Source organism: Dama dama, chromosome 23 (assembly GCF_033118175.1).
Source record: "Dama dama isolate Ldn47 chromosome 23, ASM3311817v1, whole genome shotgun sequence".
NCBI classification, from domain to species: Eukaryota; Metazoa; Chordata; class Mammalia; order Artiodactyla; family Cervidae; genus Dama; species Dama dama.
The window spans coordinates 36,736,780-36,749,586 of NC_083703.1; the positions used below are offsets into that span (position 1 = coordinate 36,736,780).

The 12,807-nt window shown below is 43.9% G+C and overlaps 1 protein-coding gene and 1 long non-coding RNA gene across 12 annotated transcripts in view; one reads left to right on the forward strand and one right to left on the reverse strand.

Annotated features, from left to right (window-relative positions):
* WAC (WW domain containing adaptor with coiled-coil) overlaps positions 1-9,023 on the reverse strand; it is a 79,171-nt gene extending 70,148 nt beyond the window's left edge. For 2 of the 6 annotated variants that reach the window (XM_061126382.1, XM_061126378.1), the window contains exons 1-3: positions 8,367-8,490; positions 7,958-7,994; positions 6,258-6,453 (exon numbers count right to left, since the gene is read on the reverse strand). In XM_061126382.1, coding sequence (XP_060982365.1) covers positions 6,258-6,453; positions 7,958-7,994; positions 8,367-8,407 — 274 coding nt within the window. In that variant the 5' untranslated portion in view covers positions 8,408-8,490. Of the gene's footprint in view, positions 1-6,257; positions 6,471-7,956; positions 7,995-8,366; positions 8,491-8,918 lie in introns of those variants that run through there. The other 4 variants (XM_061126379.1, XM_061126380.1, XM_061126376.1 and 1 more) reach the window with 4 other exon arrangements.
* A 230-nt stretch (positions 9,024-9,253) lies between these two features.
* LOC133044733 (uncharacterized) overlaps positions 9,254-12,807 on the forward strand; it is a 34,714-nt gene continuing 31,160 nt past the window's right edge. For 3 of the 6 annotated variants that reach the window (XR_009690046.1, XR_009690047.1, XR_009690043.1), the window contains exons 1-2: positions 9,254-9,532; positions 9,681-9,851. This is a non-coding gene — a long non-coding RNA (uncharacterized LOC133044733). The remainder of the gene's footprint in view (positions 9,533-9,680; positions 9,852-12,807) is intronic. The other 3 variants (XR_009690045.1, XR_009690048.1, XR_009690044.1) reach the window with 3 other exon arrangements.

Genomic DNA, 12,807 nt, shown 5'->3' on the forward strand with positions numbered 1-12,807 from the left:
CTCACCCTAGACTGACGAACTGAAACATGCATTTCAGCAAGATCCCCAGATGTTTCATATACACATACAAGTTTGAGAAACACTGTTCCAGAAAAACGCAATTTCATTTCCTTAAATCATAATGACAAACCAAGTACTCTTTCATCTACCCATTTACTAAAATGCTCCATAGTGTGGAGCACTGTTCTAGGCAACTGGGATATTAGGGGATAAAATCATTAAGAAACTCACTCCCTATTCTGGTGAGTGTGTTCCAGAGAACAAGCAACTGTCAGTTCTGCTATAACACTGCTTTTTTTTTTTTTTTTTGAAAACGCAAGTTTGTTTGAGTCCTATTATCAGGAAACTATCTGAGCATAATATAAATTTCCCACTTACCTACAAACAATTTCATCTGCTGAGAAAACACCAGCTGCACCCAGTTGACCAAGCTTCATACTCACTCACAGGATAGACACACACCTCAAATACCTGCCAGTTACCCCAGTTCTTCCAGTTAGGAGTCACATCCACCCACAGTTGGTTACCATTTTCAGAGGGTTACTTCAGATAACCTTCCTTCCATCATTTCACAATAACTCACAAACTGCAACCTTTCCACAAACTAATTTCAGGTCATTAGCAAACTAAAATGCTGTTATTAACTATATTGTTAGTTTACTCCTTAACCATTTAACAAAGTTATATCAAGATATTTGTAAAGTTCCTCTTTTAATGTGTCATTGACAATGTTTTTGAATACTGTGCCCCTATCACATTTTCCCTATAAATCCCAGGGTGCAATTTTGCATGGCATGGTAACTTTCAGTAACATGTGCTGTAACAGAATGCCTAGAATAACATCAGGTCACTTTAAGTACAAGGAAGGAACAAAGTAGCAGACAGGACAGAGGATGATAGGGAGCTGTTTGAGTCATCAGAAGGGTAAGTAGGCCTCTGGGAGGGGGGTTGCTTAAGCTGACACCCTACTGGAATGAGACCGCATCAGGTGGACATACAGAAAGATGAGCATCCCAGAAACAAGGAGCGGAACTCTTGAGACCAGAACAAACTTCCTGAGGGCCGATGCAGACAGAGCAGCACAAACACCCAGACACCAGATTTTACAAAGAGCCTATTACAGGCATTGGTAAGTAACAGGGTCAAGGGAGGGTCTTGAGCATGAGTGATCTAAGCTGACTGGCATTTTATCTGGACCACTCTGGCTATGTGTTGTGAATAACAGTGTGAAGCAAAAAGGATGCGGAACACCACTCAAGAGGCTCTTGAAGAGTTCAGGTAGGACAGAAGTTCAGAGAAGGAGAGAATAGCAATTTTAAGTATATACCACAGTTCCAACTTAGGATCTGCTGGCCTTACAATGGTGTGGAAGCAAAAGGCATGCAGTGGAAAGCACACTTCTAATTGTGAATTCTGCTCTCTTCCCAGGCTAGAGATATGCACTATGATATGCACCTGAGGATGGGGCGGCAGCAGCAGGGAGACGGAATTCCCAGTCAGCCACGTAATTAGAAGGGGAAACAACTCCTACACTTACAGCCAGTTCTGCTTTTAACTCTCAGTACAGCAGAAAGTTACATGAGATATTCAACACTTTATTATAAAGCAGGCTCCGTGTTAGGTAATTTTGTCCAACTGCAGGCTCATGTAAGTGTTCTCAGAACATTTAAAGTAGGTTAGGTGTATTAAAGGCATTCCCAACTTGCGGTATTTTCAACTTTTGATGGGTTTATTGAGATGTAACCAAGTGGTTGTAGTTGGAGTACAACTGTAAGGTAGAGATAAGGTTTTATATATAGCAAAAACACTTGCTTTCTACTTTCAGTAGCTAATACTAGGCTACATAATTGGATTATATGTTCATCATAAAACAAATAATCCTGATCAGCCTAATTCAAAGGGGTGTGGGACCAGATATTAGAGGGCTTTCAAAATTATGATGCATCAAATAAATAATAAAAAGGACACTCTTCGTAGGGTGTATTTTCAAGCCCTAAAAACTTGGTTTTGAAATGATTGACAAACAACAACTCCTGTACTTAGTATAAGATCCCAGAAGCAGAGTCCAGGTACAGATCCCTATGAAGATACTCCAGCTCACTGCTAGCTCCACTGTTTTCAGCACCATAACAAAATGATTCACAACTTAACCCAAACTATCCTGCACAAAAGAATAAGACAAAAAGAGGCTTAACAGAAAGACCATCTAGAATACATATTTTCTGTGAATTACGAACCCCAAATCCTAAGTAGGTTCACCAAGAACTTTAAATACATCTTGCACAGCTGAATCAGTTCAATTAATACTGCCTTAGGCAATCCTTGCCTGGAAAATCCCAAGGACAGAGGAGCCTGGCAGGCTACAGTCCATGGGGTGGCAAAGAGGTGGACACAACTGAGCAACTTCACTTTTTCTTTCTTTCTTAAAAGATCTTGAAGTAAACCATACCAAAATAGTTTTGACTGTGAATTGAAATGCATTATATTATAATAGCCACCTCTTTAAGAATACCAAAAATGGGTTGCCATGCCCTCCTCCAGGGGATCTTCCCAACCCAGGGATTGAACCCATGTCTCTCATGTCTCCTGTATTGGCAGGCAGGATCTTTACCACTAGTGCCATCTGGGAAGCCCGTTTCTAGACGAATCTTACTATTGGTTCCTTTCACACAAGTAAATCTTCCCTCATTCATAAACTATAAAACAGGGATACTATTTGTTCTACCCACCTTCCAAGGTCAGTGCAAGAATCAAATGAGACTGTTCATTTTTATAGTACTTTCTAACATTACAAATGCAAAGCATATTTCATTCTATCCCAGTGTAAAGTTATTCAAAGAACCACAAAAGTCATACTATGCAATTATCAATTTAATGTGAGAATACTAAAATACTACTAAATTCTATTTTAAAAACTATAAGAACAAGTATCCCCAAATACTTCCTACTTAATAACAATTCCTTCAAATGTTACAATAACTGTCATTTGAAAATTGGATTAAATTTCCCAATTTCTCCAAATATGGGTAAATGACCAGAAAAATAAAAAGGTTACTTTCATTATGCAGTGAAAAACTTAAAAGTTAGAAATGCAAGCACTAAGGCAATTTTTCCTTTGTACTCAAAAATATTTGAATACTAACTTAAAAAGCTATAGAAAATCACTTAATTCCCACAATTCAGGGAACCAGTAAAGAATTTTTTTCGATTAACTAACTGAGCTAAGCTATCTCCCCCCAAAATATGTTTCTAACAGTTAATTCTCAGAGGGAAGAGAAGAAAAATGGGACAACCCCCAAGAGGCTGAACTTTTGTGGAACAGCTTTACATAGTTCCTATAAAGCTACCCTTCATTCCCAAACTCACTGGTACTAGCATCATCCTGCAGGTTGATCACAATATTATGTAAAAATAATTTTCCACCAAGTAATGAACCTTTAGGTAATGTTATGTCACAAAATTTCCCTTAGTTATAATAATCTAAACTCCCTTTCATAAATCCTAAGGGATAAAAATCTCTAATTCCTTTAACTGTACAAATTTAGTTGGAATAAATCCTTTTAAACTATAGACTTCAATCTTCTGCAGGGAGTGACAATCGTTCTCAATCCCTGCTTTCTGATTTCTTAGAGTATTAGTATGTCTTAAATTCTTTTTATATATTACTCTGAATTGGCACTTTAAGGAAATCTAAGGTGCCATGAAGAACTAAAAAAAAAAAACTGTGGACAGATGCCAGTAAAGTCCAATGGGACAGTGTGGGGTAGGGTAGGGGGTATATAGACACTTCAGTTAGGCATTTATTAAAATCACTAGATTTTTTTAAATCCTAAAATAAAAATCAATTTATATTAGTTCGATAATATAATAACCTGTTCCTATATTGTTACTTACACATGCTGAGTGCACAGAAAATCCAGCTCACTTGCATTTGACTTTGAATAATGGTTTTGATCTTTACGTGAAAATTTATCTACATATACAATTGATTTTATAAAGATGAAAATATCAGGGAATACAAATACCTATAATGAAATCACACACATTCACTTTAAAATGTTAGTTTCAAACTCTTATTGTTAAGAAAAAAATACCTGGAGTCAAAGTATAATGACTTAAACAGCTAAGAATTGAGGGAAGAATCACTTCACATCTTTAAAACGCAAAATTAACATCAAAGATGCTGTCTGCACTCAAGAACACAGATCTCATTTTATATTATTTGTTATTACTCCTCCGTGGTGTAAAGTAATATGGCAGTCAAGTATCTGAGAGATAACAGAGACCAGGGATGAAGTCAGTATTAGTTAAGACTCCAGAGGAAAACAAGCAAGTTGTTAAAAAGCAAATCAGAAAAGGGGCTTAACTTAGCAAATGACTAGATCAGAAAGATAAGTTTCTTACGAATGGAACTAAAGAAACATCAGCAAGCAGATGCACATAAAAAGGAAACTAAAACCCAATAAGAGGTATATAAACTACACACAGGAAGGAAAATGAAAATCAAAGTGAAGAAAAAAAAAAAAGTACAGAAAAAATCAAGCAGCTAAAACAAGTAGCTCTCCAGAGTCAGAGCTTGTAGCAACAGCTTCAAGGACAGGACCACATCTCAGCATTACTTCCAGGCACACCACACAACTGCTGACACACAGGGGACGCCCAGTGTTTGCTCAATAATTAAGCAACAGAATGTTCTTGTGAATATTTCACCTGTAAAAGAACTTAATCAGACACAGTTCACTGTAAATGCATGAAAGCATTTACAGAAGTCAAGTCTCCTAGAGTACCTAAAATGACCCTTTTCTGGATTTGGGGCTAGATGACAGATTAACCAGATCATAATCACTAAAAGAGAACCTGGGATACTTACTATCTTTAAGATGAGGTGCCACATCCTACTTAAGTCACAATCAGCAAAATTTTAAAGACAAAGCACAATATAGTACAAACAATACTGCCTTCTAAGATCTAACATTTGAAATGAAATCCACTATAATAGAGTGACTGGTAATACAATCTCAGGCTAAACCTAACACTACACAAAACTTATCCCCAAGACTAAAAATATTAATTTTGCCCCCAAAATTCTAACACTTATTAACCAAATCCACCTGCTGTCATTTACAAACATATATAAGTTTATATGTGTAAGTAGCATACAGCTATGCTATATTTAACAGAGAACTATACTCCCCTCCCATTCAATAACCATCCCAATATTCCATCTCCATGCAATCTTCTGACCACTATTAACTTCCTCAACCCACCAATTATATACAGAGGCGGCCAATGTTTTCCAATCTCATCACACTGAATACAGCTGATTTCTACCCTAGGAGGCAAAGAGAGAACCAGGAGAAGCAGGATTTGAAAATAGTTGAAAATCAGAGACAGAAAGCCATGAGGGACTCTTGAGTTTCCTTATAAGCTTATAAAAGCACAATCAAAATGGTGTATTTATTTCAAACAGATTATCTATTATGTAATTTAAGATCTTATAGCAGGAATAATAGAGATGATTAATTGACTTAGCGAAATTGGTTTGTCTCTCAATGAATGACATACATAGATAGGAAATCTTGATAATTTTGGTAAATTTTGGATACATTAAGTCTGAAAACAATTTTCAGCCTCCTACCACAAAGAACTTGAGGCAAAGTAATAGATGAAGGAAGGGTAAAACCACTGAAGTCAACTTTCAAAAAGGTGAGTATCTGAGTAGATACAGAAGTTACATTAATAAGACCCTGGAAAATATGAAAAATAGTATTTTCCTTAAAAAAAAAAAACCTAACAAAAATTTCCAGTATCACAAATGACTTTCTTAACCCATGAACTGTCTCAAAAAACCTTCTAAATTTTTAAATTCATACTTTACCACAAGAACACACATCTGAACTCCTTGAAAAATAAATTCAAGTAGAAACAAGGATCTCAAAATGAACCAAGTCAAACTGCAGTCTTGGAAAGTTGAAAAGGTAAAAGTTCCTTTCTTGGAGAAATGTCCTGCATGTCACTCACTACTAATAAAGCACTGGTAGGCTACATTCATAAATGCATCCTCTAATTATCACCCACTGGGGTCCAGCTGTGGATGCTCGGGTCAGCATCTTATTTCTATATAATTTGTTTAGGAGTCAAAATATTCTGACATAACCACTTAGTAACATTTGCAAGCTGGAAAAATGACTAAAACTTTTTGTCTCACATAGAATTATTATTAATAAATTTAAGTTTCAATAAAAAAAGCTACTCACCACCATCCCTCTCTCTAACTCTGTGAATATGCACATTTTTGGCCTTACTGTGACCTGTGCTGTCACTGTATTTGTTTTCAGGACTATCAGATCTCCGCAACATTTTGTTTGGTGGTGAAGGATCTGCGGCGTCTCGCATTTTTTCATGTCTGTGATCACCACTACTGGGGTGACTCTTCGATGAATACTTAAGTGCCTGTAAAACATCACCCCCCCAAAATAAAAAAGAAATCAAACTTTTAATTTCTTAAGTTAATTCTATCATAAAATTTGCAATATTAACTACATTCAGTTTTATGAATTTATGTCTGTAAAATTAAAATTTCTTTTAATTCTGCCTTTAAGTTATCCACCCAAGACCTAACCACGAGTTATTGTAAGGCTCCTCACACATATCAAAATACTTTTTAAAAAAAACCTTCCATTAATCATCTTGTAAACACAATAAATCAAAACACTTTGGCAAATTAACTCAAGCTTTTCTAGGAGTTAAAAATTTTAATCTGAAGTATTCACTGAGTACTACTCTAGTATTTTTGCTCTGCAACTATGCTAGACACAAATATAAGCATAAACACGTTTCTTCAATCTGACCCCAAAAAAGCATCAGAATTCAGAGAATTCTTATCAGAATTTCTCCAATTCTTGAATTCAAATAAGTAAGGCATTTCAGGCATGGGAAACAATTTTAAGGTATAGAAATGTTGGCTCTTATTTCTGACCTATCCTAATGGAACTCCCCCTCAAAAAATTTTAACCTATTTAAGACAACCATGATATAGCTGTCTTTTTAAATGCATAATTAACCATGTTTCAGAGTGTGATTCAACAGTTTAATCGTTGACTTATCCAAATGTAATGCACAATGTTTTACTCGTCAAGGAACCTAGATTTTTAACTGGAACTTTAACTCATGCTACCCAGAAACACAACTGTTTCTTTGGAAACCGGCTCTCCTATCCTTTAAGTGGTCAGATGCAAGAAGTATTTACTTCTAGGGTCACCCCGGAGTCACAAATTAATGAATTTCCCTCCCCCGGAAAACAGGAGCCAACTCTTTCAAAAAAAAATTTTACAATGTTACACGAAGCTGTCACAAAAAGAAAACTATGTACTTGGAACTCCTTTCATGAGAATGAATTACCCAAGTACTCAAAGATCTCAATTTCTACAGAAACAAAAGCGCCATCTTTCACTAGTTAAGACAATTAATTACGTGCACCCAAAACAAACTGGGAAGGGGTAATGGTTTACAACCCACTTCAAGAGTTGAAACCCATTAGTGGCTTCTTCCCTGCCCTTCCGTCTAATTCTGATACCTCTGCGTTAACTTTTAGTTCCCCCAAAACAACAAATGAAGGTGATTCCAGAGTTACTGAACACCTCGCCCCACCGAGTCCCGCACACCCAAATAACCGAGTCAGGTCCTTCCTGGACGAGAATCAATTTTTATTCCCTTCCCCCCATCCCCCCCGCAAAAAGAACTTGAACTTCCTCCCGTCACCTGTCAAAATAAGCCCCCACCCCTAGCCGGCGAGCGCCCCGTGAGCCGAGCGCAGGGTTTCCGGCCCCGCCGAGCGGGTTTCGCGTCTGTGGCCCCGAAGGGCCTGCAGCGACCTGTGAAGCCTGCGCTCGAGTAGCGGCTCCTCCCTCCCCCGCCGGCCCCGCCAGCCCCGCAGCCCGCGCCCGCCCCGTGGTACCTGGTAAGGCTGCGCGTCCCCCCGCCGGTCGTGACAGCTGGAAAACATAAGAAATGGCCACCTGAGGCCGGGAAACGGGCCCCCCGCACGGAGCCCGCAGAAACCCCCCCGCCCCGAATCCCAGCGGCGCTCCGGCCCCCGGCAGCCCGCCCTCCCGCCGCGCGCACACGCTCTCGCTCTCACACCCGCTCACACACACTCACAAGGGCTCCCGCCGGGGAGGGGCCGCCGCCGCCCGCGGCCGTCCACCGCCGACTATCCCCCGCCCGCCGCCGCCCGCGCGGCCGCTCCCCCTCCCGGCCGCTCCGGATCAGGGTTAACAACAAAAATGGCGGCGCGGCCGGCCCAGATGAGAAGGAGCGCCCCCCCGCCGCCCGCCCAGCCGCCTCGAAACGAAAAGACGATTTACCCATCACTGAGCCTCTGCTGTTTCCTCGCATACATTACCATCAATGCCCGGCCTGTGAGCGTGTGTCGGGGAGGGGGGAGCGGCCGCGGGAGACGGCGGCGGCGGGCGGGCGCGCAGGCGGCGGGCGGCGCAGGCCCGGCGCGCCCTCGGCGACGCTCAGCACCTCCCCGTCACTGGCGCCGGCGCTCCCGGGCCATCTCCTCCGTCCGCACCACGCTCACGCTCAGCTGAGGCCGGGCAGCGGCGAACCGGGGGGTAGGGGGGAGGGGGCAACACGACGCGTCCTGCTCGCCCTGCGGACAGCGCGACTGCCTCCTCCGCCTTCTCCTCCTCCCGCTCCGCCGCCTCCTCCCCTCCTCCCCCCGCCGCCGCCGCCGCTGGGTCCTTCGCCGCCTCCTCCTCCTGCCGCCGCCGCCGCTGGTGCCGCCGCTGCCGCTCCACCAACTACATCCGGGCAACTCGGCCGCTGCGGCCTTCGGAAACCCTCGGCAGTTTCCGCCGCGCCCCTCCTCTCCCACCCTCGCGCGCGCCGGAACGCCGCCTTCGGCAAACCTCGGCTCGTCCCGGCCTTCCTCTTCCTCCGCGGCCTGGCTCGCCTCCTCGCGACCCGTCCGCTCTTTCCGGTCGCCGCTACCGGTCCGCACGCGCCCGTTCGGCCGCCGCCGTTCCGGTTTAGGGGTAGTCGGGCTCGGGGAGCCGCCCGAGGCCGGTCCCGGGGGCCCCGGGGCGCGCGGGGCGGGCAGCGTCTATGGGAGGAGGCCGGTGGGGCGCGCGAGGAGCCATCGCGGACTAAATAAGGGCGGCTGCGCTGCTGCGCGTGCGCCCGGCGGCGCAGGGGGCGGGGGGCGCGCGGGGGAGCGCGCCGGCCGCCGCCCCCGCCCCCGCCCCTGCCCCTGCGGGCTCCGGCCGGGAAGCCCGTGGTTGGGCGGCTGGCGGACGGTGGGTCCAGGTGCTCGCTCTGTGAGCGGCGGCGCGAGCTCCCGCGAGGTCCGCTTCTCGGAACCGGAATCGGGGCCTCGCGCCCGCCTCAGACCGGCGGGCAGACCCGGAGCTAGGCCTTCGGCTTCACAGAAGTAAGTCACCCCCGGAAGCGCGGGGAAAGGGCCGGTGGCATTCAGGGTCACCGGGCTTTGTGCCCGAAGCTCGTGCGCCTTCGAAGACCAAAGGTGAGAAGGGCGAGCGCCGCTGCTTTAAAACACCCGATGAGCCTGCTGATGTAGGGGGACACTCAGAAAAAGTGTCGTTTTTAATAGTTTCCACCCCAGCCGCGCCCTCCCCACCGTCTCCTTTATTTCTCGTTTTTCTCTCTTTTAGTTCCTCCGCGCTCAGATCCAGTCATCTGGAGTTTTTCGCAGGTGAACTAAGTAAGGCCTGGTGGTGGTGGCGGTTTAGTTGCAGAGTCGTGGGCGACTCTTTGCGACCCCTTGGACTGTAGCCCACCAGGCTCCTGTTTGTCCATGGGATTTTCCAGGCAAGAATACAGAAGTGAGTTGCCATTTCCTTCTCTAGACCCAGGGATTGAATTTGGGTCTCATGCATTGCAGGCGGATTCTTTACCAACTGAGTCATCAGAGACGCTCCAATAAGACCTGGGAAGTGCTAATGAGTTGCTGCAAATTGAATCTTATAGACTGCTACAGGCACAGTGGCATATTTAGAGGGGGAAAATCCAAGTATACTCCCTAATAAAGGTTTAGGTGTGTGGGTGTGGGTGTGTGTGTGTGTGTGTGTGGAAAATCCAAGTATACTCCCTAATAAAGCTTTACGTGTGTGTGTGTTGGTGATGGTTTGGTCACCAAGTAGTGTCCCGCTCTTGTGACCTAATGGACTGTAGCCTAGCAGGCTCCTCTGTCCATGGGGTTTCCCAGGCACATGAATACTAGAGTGGGTTGTCATTTTCTTCTCCAGGGGATCTTCCTAACCGAGGGATGGAGCTCAGGTCTCCTGCTTCGCAGGTTGATTCTTTACCAACTGAGCCACCAGGGAAGCACAAATAAAGGCTCTGGGTAGGGTGGGCAGGGCGCTAAATGATTTGCTGCAAATTGAATTTTATACACTGCTACAGACTCAGTGGCAACATAGGCATATTTGGAGGAGAAAAATCCAACTATACCCCACCAGTTAAGGAGTGTATCTGTGTGTTTGTGTGTGTGTGTGTGTGTGTTGGTCGCTCAGTCGTGTCAGACTCTTTGCCACTACACAGTGGCAAATAGGCATATTGGAAGAGTGAAAAAAATCCAAGCTCACCTCCCAGTTAAAGGGGTGAGGGCGGGGGTGTCTGTGTGTGTATTGGTCGCTTAGTTGTGTCAGACTCTTTGCCACCCCATGGCCTGTAGCCCGATAGGTTGTTCCGTCCATGGGATTCTCCAGGCAAGAATACTGGAGTGGCTTGCCATGCCCTTCTCCAGGGGATCTTTCTGACCCAGGGATGGAAGCATAAGTTTTTTCTGTCTCCTGCATTGGCAGGCAGGTTCTTTACCACTGTCACCACCATAAGAAGCTGAACCTTTACCTGAGGGTGATGGTATTCAGGTGGTTTTATTTCTTCTGCTGTAAACTCCTTAAAAGGCAGCATTAACTACGAAGGATAGTAATAAACGTAAACTAAATATACAGCCATTTACAGGGAAGAAAAAGGCAAGGTAGGAAACAAATCAGAAGAAACAAGATCCCTTCAAAAAGAAGTATCAAAAAACTGATTTAAATGGTATCTAACCAGTTACATTATTGCTGACCTAATCAAGAGATGGGACGATGGGGGAAAGGGCCAGAAATCACAACTGATGGAAAAAAAAAATTTTTTAATCAGGTAGCCATATTTGTCAAAAGGTCAGATTATTGCTGTTTGGGAGGACCGGTAGAGGTCTACTTAGTGCCCTCCGATGCTGTCAGTAACTAAGAAGAAAACTGCCAATGACTGAAATGGAAGAAAAAAGAAAAACTGGAGCTTTTTAAGTGCAATTTCTAGGACTTTTGTAACAAGACATCACATTGGAACAGCACAGAAAATAGTACGGAAGTCTCATGCACAAACATCTTGAAAGCTGGCAGCCAAATTTATTACTAATTTCTTGTTTAATGATTGGATGTCTGCTGAACCTGTTTTATGCCCTTTGATCAAAACAGCAAACTGGGCTGAGCTACAGAGAGAAACAGCGGTAGCAGTGTACATTCCATACTGGTTAATCACAGATAGTGCATTGGCGAGTTCACTTTCTCACTAAAATTTATCTGTAATCCCCAGATCAATAGCCACAGTTATTTCTGGACATGCGTGGTAGAGAATGTGACTTGCCTGATAGGCACTGATGAGGGTAAAGGCAACACTCAGTCTTATTATTTCACTTCTCATACTGTAAACAAATGTGCTTTTCATGATACACATGAGTCATGTTTTTAGCATTTTTTGGTTGCTTTTTACTGGTGATTGTCCTGTTTTAAGTGCCCCTCCACTCCCACCCCAAACACAATGCTAAACTATTATCTAGTACTCCTAAGCACAAGATGGCTGTGATGTTCTTTGTGGAGAAAATGTGTACTTCATCGGGTTGATTTAGGTACATCGTTAGTGCTCTTGCCCATGAAGAGGTGAGTGCTGATGAACCAACAATATATTAGATAAGATGTCTAAACAGAGGCTTCCCTGGTGGTCAGCAATAAAGAATCCGCCTGCAGTGCAGGAGATGCAGGTTCGATCCCTGGGTCTCAAAGATCCCCTGGAGGAGGAAATGGCCATCCACTCCAGTATTCTTGCCTGGAAAGTTCCATGGACAGAGGAGACTGGTGGGCTACAGTCTATGAGGAAGCAAAAGAGTCAGACACGGAAGTGACTAAACCACCACCACCACATGTCTAAACAGAAACACACATAAAGTTGAATCAGTTGACGAAAATGTGGTCAGGGTATCTAAGGACCCCATCCATGTGTTTATTTCCCGAGGAGCAGTTCAGCGTTCCCAGTGACTATAGAACATAGCTGCCTCAGATAATGAGAATCGACTATTTACTAAAGTACATCTAAACATTAAACCCATTTTTTTAAAAATTACCTCTGTAAGGGAATCTAATTCCGTTATCTGTTGTTATAACTCCTCTCTTCCTCTACTTTACCTACCTGACCTGTATACCCTGCTCAATTCACTGCATGCTTGAGGAAAATGAGCTGCCAATATTCCTTACCCCCTATGTTACTGAAAGCTCAGCCTCTGCACAGGTGCCATATCAAATCCTGGAGACAGAGTTTAGGGTGAAGAAGAAAATATCGTTATTACTTCACCAAGCAAAGGGAGACACACCAGGTTTCTGCCTAGAAAAACTGTGTCCCAACCCCAGAGGACTTGATGATGGGGTTTTATAACAGTGGTTTAAAGGTGGGGTCTCTAACAAGGTTAGGATGTGAGCGGAAAAAGTTGAGGGTGTGAGCCCACGAGGCTCCTCTGTC